Source organism: Heptranchias perlo, chromosome 39 (genome assembly GCF_035084215.1).
Source record: "Heptranchias perlo isolate sHepPer1 chromosome 39, sHepPer1.hap1, whole genome shotgun sequence".
Lineage (NCBI taxonomy): Eukaryota > Metazoa > Chordata > Chondrichthyes > Hexanchiformes > Hexanchidae > Heptranchias > Heptranchias perlo.
In genome coordinates, this window is record NC_090363.1 from 12,266,869 (window position 1) to 12,286,012 (window position 19,144).

Genomic DNA, 19,144 nt, shown 5'->3' on the forward strand with positions numbered 1-19,144 from the left:
GGTTCACATTTTATTCCCCTTCTTCTCAATTTCATTTTTAGATTTTACAACTGGAACAACGGAGCCTTCTCAGAATTAATTAAAGCATCGTGTTACTAACAGCAGAATCACAAAAGAAGCTGCTTTGAGGTAACAGTTTCAGAGCGGGGGATGACTGAGCCTGAGAGTGCCCAGTTGAACCTCGATTTTCTAACTGCCTCATTAAGTGATCGTGGAGCGCACTTTACTCATTGATTTGGAAAATAAATATGTTCTAATGTGTTTGTTCGAAGACCCGTGGCTAATACCATCTCTTATGTAAAACCACGGTGTCCCTGTGGGACTGACTGGTGTATAAAACAGCTCCTGTTTCAATACGTTGTCTTAGTGTTCAAACCAGACTCTTGCTTCCACGGTGGTCTGAATTAGGCAGGAAATGGGACGAGCAGCAATTTTCTACGAATCAGTCATCTGCTATCCAATTCTTGCAATTATTGGTCTTCCCAGTAAGTAATAAATTAATGATGAAAGGTCATCGACCTGAAACGTTAACTTTGCTTGTTTGCCACAGATGCTGCCTCACTGAGTATTTCCAGCATTTTCTGTTTTTATTTCAGAGTTCCAGCATCCGCAGTATTCTGCTCTTGCATGAATAACAAGCATGTATTAAGTGAAACATAAATGCATTGTTGCTTTCACGTTTTGCTGTTTGCCTCCATCTCTTTGTTCCTTGGTTGCCCATTTTATGATAAGCTGATTGAATAGAAATCTCTCACTTATCCTTATTTTCTTCAAAACGATAACTATTGTGATATTATAGAGTGCTCTCGAAACGTATACATCAAATGCAAGTTCTCCCCTTTGATAAGCGCCTTGCAATTAGCTACCTGGAATACCTGTGGCCATCAGGTTTATCGTGAGGATCATTATGCGGAGTTTTAACCAGATTTCTCTGGCCTCCTTTCTCATAAATGATAAACAGCCAATGCTAAAGGAGTGTGATTTTATATCGCTGATCTATTTCTTTGTGATTCTCCTGCTTTCTTTCCAATTTCTTTCAGCGAACCTGATGTCAGTTGTGATCCTGTCCCGGGGAAAGTGCAGTCTCTCCAAAGGAATCACTCGTTACATGGCGGCCATGGCAGTAGCAGATCTAATGGTTTGCATGTTTAATGTCATTTTGCAAAATATCTTCAGGTATCATTTTCTAGATTCATGGTTGAGCTACACTTACGTGTGCCGTTTTACTGCTTTTATACAAGTATTTAGCAGCCAACTCTCTGTCTGGTTCACAGTATCATTCACGTTTGACCGCTTCATATCCATTTGTTGTCAGAAACTAAAATTAAAATATTGCACAGAAAGAACTGCCACTATAGTTTTAATGATCGTGTGTGCGCTCAGCTTTTTGATGAATATTCCTGTTTATCTCCGTTATGAGCCCTACTCTATTATTGACGATATACAGTGGGGGTGCCGTACAGTAACAGGATATTATTCTTCATCCGCATGGGTAGCTTACAAATGGATTAGCACTCTCTCATCCCTAATTCTCCCATTCCCTTTGTTATTGCTGTTAAATTCTCTCACGGCCAGGCACATCTTAGTGGCCAGTAGATCTCGCAGAGCCCTGAAGAGCCGCAACAACGGGGATAACAGCAGTGATCCCGAGATGAAGAACCGAAGAACATCCATCATTCTGCTCTTCGCTATCTCGGGCAGTTTTATTGTGTTGTGGACGCCGATTACTATAATAAACATCTGTGTCGGTGTGACGGAGACACCTACTTTCAAAGGTTCAAACTCACTTTATTTGGCAATTGGAGTCACACTTCTGCTGATGTATTTGAGCTCCTGCACGAACACATACATTTATGCATTGACCCAGAGGAGATTCCGTGAGGAGATGAAGAATATGGTGAAATATCCATTTACTGTCGTTAAGTTATTTAAATAATTATATTTTAATTCCTCGCATTTTCCTGGCATCTAGGTTGTTTTTTGCGACTTGAAGTTTTTGGCTGAGGCCAGTTATTGCACCCATTGGTTCTCATCCTTTCACAACATCAGTTGACCATTTTCCCACCTCACAAGGTGATGGCAGTTACGCTGCTGTTCTAAAACTCGCCATACCAATGTCAGCAAACGAATCACACCGAATCCTCCAAACATATTGCTGATAGGATAAACTTCACAATGTTTCACAATCGTCTATTTTTTGAACAATTGAGCGAGCGAAGTTCCCAATCGGTTCCCGACGATTTGCGGAAGATTCGCTTTGGCTCCCATTGGTGAAGATATCAATTACATAACATAAAGATTCCATCTGGTCTGTACGTGCGAGGGCGTCAGATACTCATCAGGGATACTTCTTCTGCGTCCAGTCTGTAAGGATGTCACTGTCGTCCCTGTGTGTAAGGGTTTGAAATTGATGCAACAGCTATACAAAGCACTGACTAAACCGCACCTGGAATACTGTGTACAGCTCTGAGCACCGCACCATCGGAAGGAAATATTGATCTTGGAGGGAGTGCTGCCTAGGTTTACGAGAATGATACCTGGACGCCAAGGGTTAAATTAGGTGAGATTACACAATCTAGGTTTGTCTTCCCTGGAATTTACAAGATTAAGGTGTGAGTTGATCGAAGTTTTCAAGATATTAAGGGGAACTGATAGGACAAATAGAGAAAAACTATTTCCGCTGGCCGGTGAGTCTCGGACAAGGGGATACAGCCTAAAAATAGAGCCAGAACCTACAGGAGTGAAGTTATGAAACACTTCTACACCCAAAGGGAGGTGGAATTTGGAACTTTCTTCGGCAATCGGCAGTGGATGCTAGCTCTATTGTTAATTTTAAATCTGAGATTGACCTATTTTTATTAATCAAAGGGAGTAAAGGATTTGGTGCTGAGGCGGGTATAGGAAGTTAGTGCACAGATCAGCCATGAATTCATTGAATGGAAGAACAGCCTCGAGGGGCTAAATGTCCCACTCCTGTTCCTATGATCCTATGTTCCTATGATATCAGAAACACAACAATATATGTATTTCTTCAAAGAGTAAGGGACAGAAATTTTGTTTCTTTGTGATAAGCTTCACACTGCTGTCCTGACCGGAGATTGATAGGCAAGGGAAGTCACATCACTGGGTGTGCAAGACTATCTCACAATTGGACCATATTGGAAAATAGCAGAACCTTTTTGTTTCATTTATTCTTCGAATGTGGGCATCCCTGGCTAGGCCGTCCTTTATTGCCCATCCATAGTTGCCCTGAGAACGTGATGACGGGCTTTCTTCCTTGAATCACCGTAAGTTTTTTGAAACAAATATGTGGCTTGCGTGGCCACATTTGAGTGTAGGAAAGAGTCAACCAAGCACCTCTGCGCCAGAATGGATGGCTGATTTCCTTCCCGAAAGGACATCATTGAAACGATTGGGTTTTTTAAAGTATCGGACTGCTTTATGATCACTTTTATTGGCTTTTATTTCCATAGAAACAGAATAAAAATTCTCATAAAGTGATGGTGCAATTCACAGCATCTGGATTACTAGCCCAGCAATATAACCATTGCATTACCATACCCATAACTTCATGATAATGCAGTGTGCAGTTGGCTCAATCCGCGAATCTGAGCCTTGTTTCTAAACAATCCGTTCCAATTAAAAGCTCATGTTTTGATGTTTTTGGCGTTAGGAGCTCAACAATTCACTTCAATGCTCAAGGATTGTGGACGTGTAAAAGTTGGGCGGGGTCCGCTCTCCTGCTCAAATTTAAATGACCCCTCTGTGAAAGTGTGCCTGTCTGGAAGCTGGGAACAGCTGAGCTTTGATTAATCCTAGAGTACATCACATGTCAAGAATCACAGTGCATCCTCTCAGATACTGGAAGATCATACCCTCTGGACCATGTGGCAGGCTTAGCCGAAAACGTCCGTCAATGTTTACCTGTGAAAGCCCTTACATTTTGCAGAAATACATATGATAATGCATTGCTTATGGTATTCGTGCACACTGAAACCAAAGGTATTCCTCATCATCTCCTGATGTCCTCCGGCGTACAGACCAATTGCAACTTCTCTGTTCTGCAGCTGATATTTTCACTCATATGGACCAAAGGCAATCTTTCCGTTCTGCAGATGATCTCGTCACTCATCGGGACCAGATGGAATCTTCCAGTTATGCATCTGATATCGTCACTCATAGGAACCAAAGGCAATTTTCTCAATGTGTCGATTATATATTTACTCATAGCAATGAAAGGGAATCTTCCCGTTGTGTAAATAATATCTTCACTCATAGGGACCTGGTGGAATCCTGCCATTGTGTATCTGACATCTTGACTCGTAGGGGAAAAAAAGGAATCTTCCCCCCTTTGTCAAGCACTGATGGGAATCTTCTCCATCTACGTTTTTATCTCAAATATGAAATGTTTTAAGCTTTAAGTTACACATGTGATCATCTAACGTTCACCAGATTGATACATCTGGATGAAAGTGTTCAATATGTAACTTGTACTTCATTGCTTTTTCCCCGTCTACGTATGTTGTGAGTCTATCTTAAGAATTGATCGCAACTCAGGAAATGCAAAAATGTAATTCATTGCCCGCATGACTGATTGATTACTTTTTCGCTCTGCTGAGCACATCTGAATCAAAATTGCAATGAATTTATGTGATTTTAAAATATTTTTACTGAGCCAATTCACCAGAAATACTTTTCCATGCAATTTGATTTGATATAACTGTCCTGCTTAACGAGTCGATGGCCAATTTATCAGGGCATGAGCTATCTTCGAAAGGCCTGATGTGTAAATGACATCATTCATGATGCAATGATTGGACGGTGATAAACTCAGACAAGAATCATTGGCGGATTAAAAGAGGAAAGTTGATTATATCGGCCTGCTATCAACAAAGTGGTGGATATGATTGCATGATGAATGATAAAAGTAATTATTTTGGGAAAGGAACGGAGTGATGCAGAGTACAGATTGTGGGGAGTTCCTCAGTCCTAAAAGACTCAGGCGATGGGCCATGAGCAACTGCGCAAGTAGAGGGACATAAGGGGAAGTTTGACAGCAATAAGCCAATCGTTCGTTCCAAATCTTATGATATTAGCTTGTTTAATTGTTCTATTATCATCCCTATCAATGGCTTTGAATATTTGTAAATTAAATTACCAAAACACTCACCAGTCGGAATCTGATGGTGTATAAAGGAGCCAATGAGGTCATCAGTAGAACTGCCTCACCGAACTCCATACTGGTGATCAGAGATTGGAAGAGAACTTTCATGTCGATGGATTAATTAAGATTTAAAAATTACCTCCTTAATTTTGGAAAGCACAAGGTTAAGTGCAATAGGCCTTTAGTTAGAAAGTCTGAGCAATCGACGTTCTTTGGGATAGAATGTTGGCAAACAGCTCTATAAGTAAAAAGGATATGAGGAATGAATGCAACCGACAGTGTGTAAACAGATCAACACGTGGCTGAGATCAGACACATGCATCTCGAAAACCATAGGAAGAATTCTACCAGAGTTAGAGTTTCTTGGAGTTAATGAAAGGCATGATCCAACATACAGTTTATTATAATGTTGAAACATTACATAATGTGGCCGTGAGAATGCCTTGAAGACATTTTAGTGAGGTTTCACTATATGATTGGTATATTAATATATTCCAATTTGGCTTTCACAAGCTTAATCCACATTCAAACATGTGCCTGGGGCAGGAAATGAACACAGGAACAAGAGTAAACCATTTAGTCCCTCGACCCTTTCCGCTGTTCAATGAGATCATGGCTGATCTGTATCCTAACTCCATCCACCCGCCTTGGTTCCTGATCCTTAAACAACCTTGGCTGGCAAAACTTTAATCGATGTAAGATTTATAATTATTAATTGAAGTAGCATCTGTTGCTTTTTGTGGGAGAGAGTTCCACATTGCTACCACTCTATGTGTGAAGAAATGTTTCCTAATTTCTCACCTCAAAAGCCTGGTTATGATGTTAAGGTTATGTCCCCTTGTCCGAGACTCCCCAACCAGCGGAATTTTTTCCCCTCCACCGACCCTATCATATCCTTTCCAAATCCAAAAAAAGTCAATCAAATCACCCGTTAACCTTTTATATTCGTGGGACTACAAGACTGGTTCGTGTATTCTCAGCATATAATCTAACACTTGGAGCCCTGGTAACATTTCTTCACTCAGAGGGTGGTGAACCTATGGAATTCTCTGCCACAGAAGGCTGTGGAGGCCAAGTCACTGAACATATTTAAGAAGGAGCCAGATAGATTTCTAGACACAAAAGACATCAAGGGGTATGGGGAGAGAGTGGGAATATGGTGTTGAGATTAAGGATCAGCCATGATCATATTGAATGGCGGAGCAGGCTCAAAAGGGCGGAATGGCCTACTCCTGCTCCTATTTTCTAAGTTTCCATGTAACATTCTGGTGAATTTGCGCTGCACTCCTTCCAAGGCCAATATATCCTTTCTGAACTGCAGTGCCCAGAACTGTACACAGTACTCTTGATGTAGTCTAACCAGGGCTTTGGAAAGCTGGAGCAAACCTTCCTCCCCTTTATATTCTAGCCCTCCACTTATAAAGGCTAACATTCCATTAGTCTTTGTGATTATTTTTTTTTACCTGACTACAACATTTTAGTGATCTGTGTAGATGGACCATTAAATATCGTTGGACCTGCACTGGTCCTAACTTTTCACCATTTAAAAATACTCGGATCAATCCTTTTTTGGTCCAAAATGGATGACCTCACACTTGTCTGAAATTAAATTTCAATAACTTCGCCACAACAAAAGTTAGACTAACAGATTTTTAATTTCCTGGTACTTCTCTCTCGCATCTTTCTTAAATAAAGGTTTTACATTTGCAGTATTCCAATCTAAAGACGCAATTCCAGAATCGAGAGAGTTTTGGAAGAGTATGGCTAAAGCATCTGCAATTTCCTCACCGACTTCCTTTAAAATCCAGGCGTGGAAACCATCAGGCCCTGAGGATTTGTCAGTCTATACTGCCCTTATTAATCCTAATTTTGTTGTCTTGCTTACATTAACGTCAGTGAGTTTCAGTCCTTGATTCATTATTAATTTCCCTGGAATGTCAGATATATTATCCTTTTCCTCTACTGTGAAGATTGACACAAAATAATTATTCAACAAGTCTGCCACTTCCTTATTTTCATTTGAAATATTACCAGCGTCTGTTTTGATTACCGTTTTTCTTCTAATATAATCGTACACACCTTTTGTGTTAATCTTGGTATCCCTCGCAAGTTTCTTTTCATATTCCGTTTTTGCAGCTCTTATTATCTCTTTTTGTTTCCTTTGCTGTTCTTTATATCACCACCAGTCCCCTGGATCTACACTATTCCTTGCACTTTTTAAATGCTCTTTCGTTTAGTTTTATGTTACCTCTCATCTTTTTATTCTGCCATGGCTCTTCATTGGTACGTTACATTATTTTTTGAACACCGCCCACTGATCATCGGTAGTTTTACTCGTAAACAGTTTTGATAAGTTTGCTTTCGTCAGTCTCTGTCTCACCGCTTTAAAGTTAGACATATCACCATCTAGAATCTTAGTAATCGTGTTAGGTTTCTCCTTCGGGAATGAATCATTCCCTTTTAACCACTGTGTACTGTACATGTACAGGACTGACAATGAAACACACACGGGCCGTACAGTACCAGATGTGAGCAAATCATTCTCTTTTCCCCTTGTGTACTGTACTTATAAAGGAGCTGACATTAGGACGCAAACACAGGCCGTACAATACCAGAAGGGCGTGACTCAGTCCCTTTTTCCCGCTGTGTGCTGTCCATGTGCAGAAGCTGACACTGAGACATACACGGGCCATACTGTCCCAGACGGGAGTGAACCATTCCCCTTTAATATGTAACGTGTTACATTGTGTTACATAGCATTTACAACAGAGAAACAATCCATTCGGACTTTCTCCGACATGAAGTTATCATGCTTCCCCTTAACTACATTTATAGCTTCCGCCTTAACTTCTCCATGTGGTAGCAAGTTCCATTCTCTAACAACTCTGTGGGTAAAGACGTTGCCCCTGAATTTTTTATTGGATTTATTAGTGACTATTTTATTTTCATGGCCCCTCGTTTTGGACTCCTCCACAACTGGTAACATCTTCTCTACTTCTACCCTCTCAAACACCTTCATAATCCTGAAGACCTCTATTAGGTCACCCATCAGCCTTCCCTTTTCTTGAGAAAAGATGTCCAGCCTGTTTGGTCTTTCTTAAAATTTTGATATCATCCATGTAATGTTTTTTGGAATCTTCTCTAGTGCCTCGATACCCTTTTGTAACATGGAGACCGCAGTACTCAAAGTTTGGTCGAACCAACGTTCTATTTTGGTTTAACATAACTTCTCTGCTTTTCAATTCTATTCGTTTCGAAATGAACCCCTGTGTGTTGTTTGTATTTTTATGGCCTTGTATGGAGCAGGATGGTGCGCTCAAACGTGTCAAAGTCTGAGGTCATGTCGAGAAGGGTGAGGAGGGATGGTTCACCACGGTCACAGTCACATGGGATGTCATTTGTGACTTTGATAAGTTCCGTTTCAATCCTGTGGCAGGAGCGGAAACCTGATTGGAGGGGTTCAAACATGGAATAGGGGGAAAGATGGGCACGGATTTCGGGAGGAGACAACAACGTCAAGGACATTGGAGCGGAAATGCAGGTTGGAGATTGTAGTTTGCAAGGGCAGATGGGCGAAGGTGTTCTTTTGAGCAGGGTTGTGATGACGACAGATTTAAAGGAGAGCGAGCCAGTAAAATAGCCATTGATTTGCTTCAAATTCTGACACAAAAGAGTTCACAGCGTGAGAGAAGTTTTGGAATACACGTCAGTCAGAAATACAAAATCTTGGAGATGCTTAACAAGCCTGTTAACATGTGGAAGAGAAACTCAGGTTAAAACTCTGCATGAGGATCCTCACGTTAAACCTGATGGCCACAGTTATTCCAGGCAGCTTAGGACAGGGAAACGTTAATATCATCAGCTAACATGGGGCTAGGAAGTGAAGTTGGGTGGACAGCAGTTTGGTGGGAATAGGGTCGAGGTAGCAGGAGGTGGTCAAGACTAGCTCGGAGAGCGCATGAGGAGAGACAGGCGAGAAAGTAGAGAAAGGAGGAAGTTCAAGGCTAGCGCAGGGAGGAACCTTGGGGTAAGTTTGGCTTCGTGGGTTAAGGGAAAGCAGGGAAGCGGCAGAGGCAGCAGAACGGATGGTCTCAATCTTAGTAATAACGAAGTCCATGAGCTCGTCGCACTTGTTGTTGGAGCTGACTGCAGAGGGGCAGTGATTAGAGGTTCAAGAATACCGTTTGCAGTGGAGAAATGACGCCGGGGTTAATGTTATCATTCCAGGATGGTCCTGGAATATTGAGCAATTTTGGCAGAGGAGAATAGGACACGATAAAGCTTTATGTGGTCCAGCCAGATCTGGCAATGGATTGTTATACCAGTTGTCCGCCGTAAATGTTCAAGTCTGGGTCCCTTGGACTTCAGGGAGGGGAGATGTGGGCTGTAACGGGGGTAAGGACCAGGGTGAGAGGCAATAATTGTTTTAATGGAGCAAGGGCATCAAAGTTGGAGGTACGGTGTGATTGAGCAGATCGGTAGCCATTAGGTACAGTGTAGATATTTTATATTGAAAAAAATATGCATTCAGGGTACGATAATGACTAACAGTCACTCAATCGCCGACCATGTTGCGCTGGTGAAATTGTGTTCGTCGCACCAGCACCTGATTGAACGGTGCTGCCGGGTGATGACCCATTTTATATTCCCCTCCCAGCTCCGATATTGTATCTCATGTTGTCAATGCGATTTACTCTATCACTCTATCACTCTCACAGCTTTTTGGTATGATTTGCACTTTGACGGTTAAGTGCTAACTGACAGGTTCACATTTTATTCCCCTTCTTCTCCAATTCACTTTTAATTTTTAGAACTGGAACAACGGAGCCTTCGTAGAATTAATTAAAGCATCGAGTTACCAAGAGCTAAATAACGTCATCAAGAAACTGCTTTGAGGTCACAGTTTCAGCGCGGGGGATGACTGAGCCTCAGAGTGCCCAGTGGAGCCTCGATTTTCGCACTGCCTCATTAAATGATCGTGGAGCGCACTTTACTCATTGATTTGGAAAATAAATATGTTCTAATATGTTTGTTCGAAGGCCCGTGGCTAATACCATCTCTTATGTAAAACCACTGTGTCCCTGTGGGATTGACTGGTGTATAAAACAGCTCCTGTTTCAGTTCATTGTCTTTGTGTTCAAACCACACCCTTGCTTCCACGATTGTCCGGTTTCGGCAGGAAATGGGACGGGCAGCAGTTTTCTCCGAATCAGTCATTTGCTATCCAATTCTTGCAATTATTGGTCTTCCCAGTAAGTAATAAATTAATGACGAAAGGTCATCGACCTGAAACGTTAACTCTGTTCCTTTCTCCAAAGATGCTGCCTCACTGAGTATTTTCAGCATTTTCTGTTTTTATTTCAGAGTTCCAGAATCCGCAGTATTCTGCGCTTGCAGTAATAACAAGCAATTATTATGTGGACCATTTTTAAAATGCATTGTTGCTTTCACAATGTGCTGTTTGCCTCCATCTCTTTCTTCCTTGGTTGCCCATTTTATGGTAAGTTTATTGAATAGAAAGCTCTCACTTTGCCTTACTTCTTATAAAAGGAAAACTATTGTGATATTATATAAGGCTCTCTAAATGCATACATCAAATGCAAGTTCTCCCGTTTGTTAAACGCCTTGCAATCAGCTACATGGAATAACTGTGACCATCAGGTTTATCGTGAGGACCCTTATGCGGAGTTTTAACCAGAGTTTATCTTCCAAATGTCAACAGGCCGGTTACGCATCTCCAAGATTCAGTATACCTGACTCACGTGAATTCCTAAACTTCTCCCACGCTGTGAATTGACTTTGGGGGCGAATTCAACCTAACCCGACTGTCGGGAAACTGACGGGATCGTGTGCATCGCTGGTTTAATACCCCATCCCATTTTATCCACTATTGAACGCAAAGGGTTCTAAAACCGGCGTTTCACGCCATACTTGGGTTAAAATTACCCCTTCTGTCGCATAATTTGAAGGAAATCAATGGCTGTTTTACTGAACTCTCTTCATCACTTGCTCAGGATGAAATGGCTTCTCATCAGTAATGTGTCTCCGAAAATATTGACAAAATCGTGAAAGTGTCACAGTAAATCACGTGTGTCAAAGGAGGAGCCAATTTCCAGCAATTCGTATGCTGCACATACTTTATTCTCGACTGGAATCACTTAAATCAGCAGATAGTAGTGAGTGAATTTGGCACTGTCCTGATCTGGTTCTCTCAGTACAGCACCCGGTGAGACTGGGAGGAATCCGTCTCAGTAACAAGCCTCCTTTCTCACAAATACCAAACAGCCAATTCCAAAGGAGTGTGATTTTATATCTTGTTTTTTTTTCAATTTATTTCAGCAAACCTGATGTCAGTTGTGATCCTGTCCCGGGGAAAGTGCGGTCTCTCCAAAGGAATCACTCGTTACATGGCGGCCATGGCAGTAGCAGATCTAATGGTTTGCATGTTTAATGTAATATTACGAAATATCTTCAGGTATCATTTTCGAGATTCATGGTTGAGCTACACTTACGTGTGCCGTTTTACTGCTTTTATACAAGTATTTAGTAGCCAGCTCTCTGTCTGGTTCACAGTTTCATTCACCTTTGACCGCTTCATATCAATTTGTTGTCAGAAACTAAAATTGAAATATTGCACCGAAAGAACTGCCAGTGTAGTTTTAACGACCATATGTGTGCTCAGCTTTTTGATGAATATTCCTGTTTATTTCCGATTTGAGCCATACTATATGGTTGATCATATACAGTGGGGCTGCCGTACAGTTACAGGATATTTTTCTTCACCGGCATGGGTAGCTTACAAATGGATTAGCACTCTCTCAACCCCAATTCTCCCATTCCCTTTGTTATTGCTGTTAAATTCTCTCACTGCCAGGCACATCTTAGTGGCCAGTAGATCTCGCAGAGTCCTGAAGAGCCGAAACAATGGGGAGAACCGCAGTGATCCCGAGATGAAGAATCGAAGAACATCCATCATTCTGCTCTTCGCTATCTCGGGGAGTTTTATTGTGTTGTGGACGCCGATTACTGTAATAAACATCTGTGTCGGTGTGACGGAGACACTTAGTTTCAAAGGTTCAAACTCACTTTATTTGGCAATTAGAATCACACTTCTGCTGATGTATTTGAGCTCCTGCACGAACACGTGCATTTATGCATTGACCCAGAGGAGATTCCGAGAGGAGATGAAGAATATGTTGAAATATCCGGTTACTTTCGTTTTCAAGTTATTTTAATAATTAAATTTTATTTACTCGCATTTTCCTGGGATCTAGGTTCGTTGTTGCTACTTGAAGTGTTCGGCTGAGGCCAGGTATTGCACCCATTGGTTCTCATCCTTCCACAACACCAGTTGTCCATTTTCCTACCTCACAAGGTGATGGCAGTTCCGCTCCTGTTCTAAAACTCGCCATACCGATATGAGAAAACGAATCGCACCGAATTCTCTAAACATATTACTGATAGAATGTTTTGCGGTATCTAAAAGTTCACAACATTTCACAATGGTTCATTTTTTGAGATGAAAGGACAGAGACCGAAGGTCCCCATCAGTTCTTGTCAAATTTCGGAATATTCCCTTTGGCTCCTATGAGTGAAAATACCAGATACTCACCGTGAAGAGTCCATCTGGTCTGTGCATGTGAGGGCATCAGTGACTCATTGTGGATATTTCTTCTGTATCCAATCCGTCAGGTTATCAGTGTGATCCCTATGTCTAAAGGGTTGGAAGTTATGCTCCAGCGATACAAACATAGAAACATATAGAAACATAGAAAATAGGAGCAGGAGTAGGCATTCGTCACATCAAGCCTGTTCCGCCATTCATTATAATCATGGCTGACCCTCTATCTCAATGCCATATTCCCGCTCGCTCCCCATACCCCTTGATGCCTTCAGTGTCGAGAAATTTATCTAGCTCCTTCTTAAATATATTTAGTGAATTGGCTTCTACAGCCTTCTGTGGTAGAGAATTCCACAGATTCACCACACTCTGAGTGAAGAAGCTTCTCCTCATCTCAGTCCTAAATGGCCTACCCCATATCCTGAGACTGTGACTCCTCGTTCTGGATCCCACAGCCAGGGGAAACATCCGCCCTGCATCCGGTCTGTCTAGCCCTGTCAGAGTTTTACATATTTCAATGAATACCCTCTCATTCTTCTCAACTGGAGTAAATACAGGCCGAGTCGACCCAATCTCTCCTCAAACGACAGTGCTGCCATCCCAGGAATCAGCCTGGTGAACATTCGTTGCACTCCCTCTAAGGCAATTATATCCTTTATTAGATAAGGAGACCAAAACTGCATACAATACTCCAGATGTGGTCTCACCAAGCCCTGTATAACTGCAGTAAGACATATTAGCTCATGTACTCAAATCCTCTTGCAATGAAGGCCAACATACCATTTGCCTTCCTAACTGCTTGCTGCACCTGCATGTTTGCTTTCAGTGACTGGTGTACAAAGACACCCAGGTCCCTTTGTTCATTAACATTTCCCAGTCCATCACCATTTCAATGATACTCTGCCTTTCTGTTTTTTCTTCCGAAGTGGATAACTTCACATTTATCCACATTATACTGCATCTGCCATGTATTTGCCCACTCACTCAACTTACCTCAATCGCCTTGATGCCTCTTTGCTTTCTCCTCACATTTCATGATCCCACCTAATTTTGTGTCGTCAGCAAACTTGGAAATATTACATTTGGTTCTCTTCTCCAAATCATTGATATATATTGTGAATAGCTGGGGCCCAAGCACTGATCCCTGCGGTAACCCACTAGTCACTGCCTGCCACCCCGAAAAAGACCCATTTATTCCAACTCTCTGTTTCCTGACTGTTAACCAATTTTCAATCCACGACAGTATATTACCCACAATCCAATGTGCTTTCATTTTTCATGTGGGTCTTTATCAAAGGCTTTCTGAAATTCCAAATAAACCACATCTACTGGTTCTCTCTTACCTATTCTACCAGTTATATCCTCAAAAAACTGCAGTGATTTTGTCAAACATGATTATCCTTTCAGAAATCCATGTTGACTTTGTCTAATCCCTTTGATATTTTCTAAGTGTCCTGTTATCACATTCTTATAATAGACTCTAGCATTTTTCCTACTACTGATGTTAGGCTACCCGGTCTGTTTTCCCTGTTTTCTCTCTCCCTCAATTTTTAAAATAGTGGGCTTACATTTGCCACCCTCCAATCTGCAGGAACTGTTCCATAATCGATCGAATTTTGGAAAATGACAACTCATGCATCCACTATTTCCATGGCTACCGCTTTCAGTATTCTGGGATGCACATTATCAGGCCCTGTGGATTTATCGGCTTTCAGTCCCATTAATTTCTCCAGTACTATTTTTTTACTAATACTAATTTCCTTTAATTCCTCCTTCTCACTACTCCCTTGGTTCCCTCGCATTTCTGGGAAGTTATTTGTGTCCTTTTCCGTGAAGACAAAACCGAAGTATTTGTTCAATTGCTCTGCAATTTCCTTCTTCCCCATTATAAATTCTTCCGTTTCTGACTGTAAGGGACTTACATTTGCCTTCGCTAATCTTCTTCTTTTTACATACTTATTGAAGCTTTTACAGTCCACTTCTATGTCCCTTGCAAGTTTACTCTCATACTCTATTTTTCACTTCTTAATTGATCTCTTGATCCTTTTTTGCTGAATTCTAAACTGCTCCCAATCTTCAGGCTTGCTTCTTTTTCCGGTAACTTTATATGATTCCTCTTTTGATCTAATACTATTCTTAATTTCTTTTGTTAGCCACGGTTAGGCCGCTTTTCCTTTTGTGTTTTCGTGCCAGAAAGGAATGTATAATTGTTGCAATGCATGCATTGCTTCCTGTTATACAAAGCCCTGGTTAGACCGCACCTGGAGAACTGTGTACAGTTCAAAGTACCTCAAAATGGAAAGGATATTGAACTTGATGGAAGGGCAGCGTTGATTTACTAGAATGATACTTGGACTCCAAGGGTTCAATTGTGAGAGATTACACAAACTAGGGTTGTATTCCCTGGAATGTGGAAGATTAAGGGGTGATTTGCTCGAAGTTTTCAAGATATTAAAGGGAACTGATATGGTAGATCGAGAGAAAGTATTTACGCTGGTTGAGGACTCTAGGACTAGGGGACATAGCCGAAAAATTACAGCCAGCATCTTGAGGAGTGAAGTTAGGAAACGCTTCCACACGCAAAGAATGATAGAAGTTTGGAACTCGCTTCGGCAAACGGCAGTTGATGCTAACTCAATTGTTAATTGTTAATCTGAGATTGATAGATTTTTGTCAACTAAAGGTGTCAAGCGATTTGGGGCGAAGGCGGGTATATTGAGTTAGATCAGAGATCAGCCATGAATTCATTCAATGGCAGAACAGGCTCGAGGGGTTAAATGGCCTACTCATGTGCCTATGATCCAATGTTCCAATGATATCAGAACCATAACAATATGGTATGTAATTCTGCAACAAGTAAGGGACAGAAATTGTGTTTCTTTGTGACAAGGTCCACAGAGCTCTCCTGACGGGAGATTGATAGACACAGGAAGTCACATCGTTGGGTGTGCGAGGTTATATAACAATTGGACCATATTGTAAAATAGTAGAATTTGTTTTTAAATTTATTCTCAGAATGTGTACATCCCTGGCTAGGCCGGCATTTATTGCCCATCGCTAGTTGACGTGAGAAGGTGATGACCGACCTTCTTCCTTGAATCATCTTTATTGGTATGATACAACTGTGTGGCTTGCATGTCCATTATGAGGGTAGATAAGAGTCAACCAAGTAACAATAGGCCAGAATCTATGACAGTTTTCCTTCCCTAAAGGACATCATTGAACCGATTCGGTTTTTAAAACTATCAGATTGCCTTATGATCACTTTTACTGGCTTTTTTTCCAGATGTCCAGGGAAACAGAATTAAAATTCTCATAAAGCGGTGGTGCAATTTGAACTCAAGGTCTCCGAATTACTAGCCCAGGAATATAACCGCTTCATTGTCGTAACCGTTATATCATTATAATGCACTGTCAAGCTTGCCCAATTCATAAATCTGTGCCTTGTTTGTTAAAGATCTGCTCCAATTAGAAGATTATGATTTGATTTTTGGCTTTAGGAGCTCAACTATTCGCTTCAATGCTCAAGGACTGAGAACATCTAGAAGTTGGGCGGGGTCCATTCTCCTGGTCAAATTTAAATGACCTCTCTGCGAAAGTATGCCTGTCTGGAGGCTGGGAGCAGCTCAGCTTGAGTTAAACCTAGAGTACATCACATGTGGAGAATCACAATGCATCCTGACAGCAGTGAAAGATCACACGCTCTGGACCATGTGTCATACTTCGCAGAAAACCACCGCCTATGTTTGCACGTGAAATCCCTTACTTTGTGCAGAAATACATCGCATATTTTATTGCTTCTGATACCCTTGCACACGGTGACCAAAGGTATTCTTGATCAGTTCCTGCTGTCCTCTCACATACAAACCAGTAGTAACCACCCTGTGCTGTAGCTGATATTTTCAGTCATATGGACCAACGGCAACTTTTCCGTTCTGCAGATTATACAGTCACTCATAGGGACCAGATGGAATCTTCCAGTTATGTACCTGATATCTTCACTCATAGCGACCAAAGGAAATTTTCCCATTGTGCAGATGATACGTTTACTCATAGGGATCAAAGGGAATCTTCCTATTCTGTATCTGATATTTTCGCTCATAGCGACCTGATGGCTTCCTCACATTTTGTATCTGACATCTTGACTCGTAGGGAAAATAGGAATCTTCTACCCTTTGTCAAGCACTGATGGGAATCTTCCCCTGCTGCGTTTTTATCTCAAAAATGAACAATTGTGAACAATATTAAGGATTAAGTTGTGCATGTGATCGTCTAACATTCATCAGATTCAAACATCTGGATGAAAGTGTCCAATATGTCACTTGTACGTCAATGTTTTCTCCCAGTCTACATATATTGTAAATTTATCTTCAGAATTGATCGCAACTGGGGCAATTCAAAAATCGAATTCATTGTCCGCATGCCTGATTGATTACTTGTTCGTTCTGCTGAGCAGATCTGAATCCACATTGCAATGAATTTACCTGATTTTAAAATATTTTAGTTTGCCAAATCTACAGAAATACTTTTCCATGCAATTCGATTTGATATAACTGTCCTGCTTGACGTGTCGAAGGCCATTTTATCAGGACAGAAGCAATCTTCCAAGGGGCTGATGTGCAAATTATGTCATTCAGATGATGATAAACTTAGGCAAGAAACGTTGATGGATTAAAAGAGAAAAGTTGATTATATCGGCCTGCTATCAACAAAATGGTGGATAGGATTGCACAATGAATGATAAAAGTAATTATTTTGGGAAAGGAACGGAGTGATGCAGAGAACAGATTGTGGGGAGTTCCTCAGTTGAAAAAAGGAATCAGGCGATGCGCCATGATCAACTGCGCAGATAGAGGGTCATTTGCGGATGTTTGTCAGCAATAAGCCAATCTTTTATTCAAAATCTTCTGATATTAGCTTGTTTAGTTGTTCAAATGTCAATCCATGTCAATGGCGTTGACTATCAGCAAATTAAATTTTCAAAATACTCACCAGTAGGAATCTGGTGGTGTATCGATATATATCGAGGACATCGGTATAACTGCCTCACCGAACTCCATGCTGGTGTTCAAAGATTAGAAGAGATCTTTCATGTCGATGAAGTAATTAAGATTTGAAAATTCCCTCCTTAATTTTGGAAAACACAGGGTTAAGTGCTTAACCTTGGCCTTTAGTTAGAAAGTCAGGGCTATCGACGTTCTTTGGGATAGAATGTTGACAAACAGCTCTTTAACTGAAAAGGATATGAGGAATGAATGCAACCGACAGTGTGTAAATAGAAGAACACGTGGCTGAGATCAGACACATGAATCTAGAGAACCAAAGGAAGAATTCTACCAGAATTAGAATTTTTTGGAGTCAATGACAGGCAGGATCCGACATACAGTTTATGATAATCTTGACAACATTACATAAAATGGCCGTGAGAAAGCCTTGAAGACATTTTAGTGAAGTTTCACTGTATGGTTGGTATTTTAATATATTCCAATTTCGCTTTCAAAAGCTTAACACACGTTAAAACACGTGCATGAGACAGGAAGTCAACGTGGGAAAAGGAGTATGTCATTCAGTCCCTCGAGACTTTTCCGCTGTTCAATGAGGTCATGACTTATCTGTAACCTAATTTCATCCACCCGCCTTGGCTCCATATCCTTAAATAACCTTGGCTGGAAAAACTGTCAAAGATCTCAGATTTAAAGTTATTAATTGAAGTAGCATCTATTGCTTTTTGTGGGAGAGAGTTCCACATTGAGAATCTATGTGTGAAGAAAGATTTCCCAACTTCTCTCCTCAATGGCCTTGCTCTGAATTTAAGGTTATGGCCCTTTGTCCTCGACTCCACAATCAGCAGAAAAAAAATTCGCTCTATCTATCCTATCAATTCCTTTCAAAATCCGAAAAAACGTCAATCAAATCACCCGTTAACCTTCTATATTCGAAGGACGACAAGCCTGGTTTGTGTATTCTCACCTCATAATCTAATCCTTGGATCCCTGGTAACATTCACGTGAATTTGCGCTGCACTCCTTCCAAGGCCAATATATCCTTTCTGAGGCGCAGTGCCCAGAACTGTACACAGTACTCCAGATGTAGACTAACCAGGGTTTTGTATAGCTGTGGCAAACATTCCTGTCCTTTCTATTCTATCCCTCTCCTGATGAAGGCTAACATTCCATTAGTCTTTTTGATAATTTTTTCTACCTGACGACTACATTTTACTGATCTGTGCAGATGGAGCACAAAATCTCCTTGGACCTCCAATGTTCCTAACTTTTCAGCATTCAAAAATATTCGGATCAATCCCTTTTTGGTACAATATGGATGACCTCACACTTGCCTGAATTGAAATTACAATAATT

The 19,144-nt window shown here is 41.1% G+C and overlaps 2 protein-coding genes across 2 annotated transcripts; both read left to right on the forward strand.

Annotated features, from left to right (window-relative positions):
• The first annotated feature begins 1,078 nt into the window (after positions 1–1,078).
• Positions 1,079–1,936, forward strand: LOC137305014 (cephalotocin receptor 2-like). The gene has a single exon (XM_067973783.1). The coding sequence runs from the start codon at positions 1,109–1,111 to the stop codon at positions 1,934–1,936; it is 828 nt and encodes a 275-aa protein (XP_067829884.1). The 5' UTR covers positions 1,079–1,108.
• A 9,605-nt stretch (positions 1,937–11,541) lies between these two features.
• On the forward strand, positions 11,542–12,399 carry LOC137305270 (melatonin receptor type 1B-like). The gene has a single exon (XM_067974127.1). It carries the CDS (start codon positions 11,572–11,574, stop codon positions 12,397–12,399), a length of 828 nt encoding a protein of 275 aa, XP_067830228.1. The 5' UTR covers positions 11,542–11,571.
• The last annotated feature ends 6,745 nt before the right edge of the window (positions 12,400–19,144 follow it).

Excerpts from the sequence above, each read along its gene's own strand:
- LOC137305014 (XM_067973783.1), top strand. The coding sequence starts at position 1,109 with ATGGCGGCCATGGCAGTAGCAGATCTAATGGTTTGCATGTTTAATGTC.
- LOC137305270 (XM_067974127.1), top strand. The coding sequence starts at position 11,572 with ATGGCGGCCATGGCAGTAGCAGATCTAATGGTTTGCATGTTTAATGTA.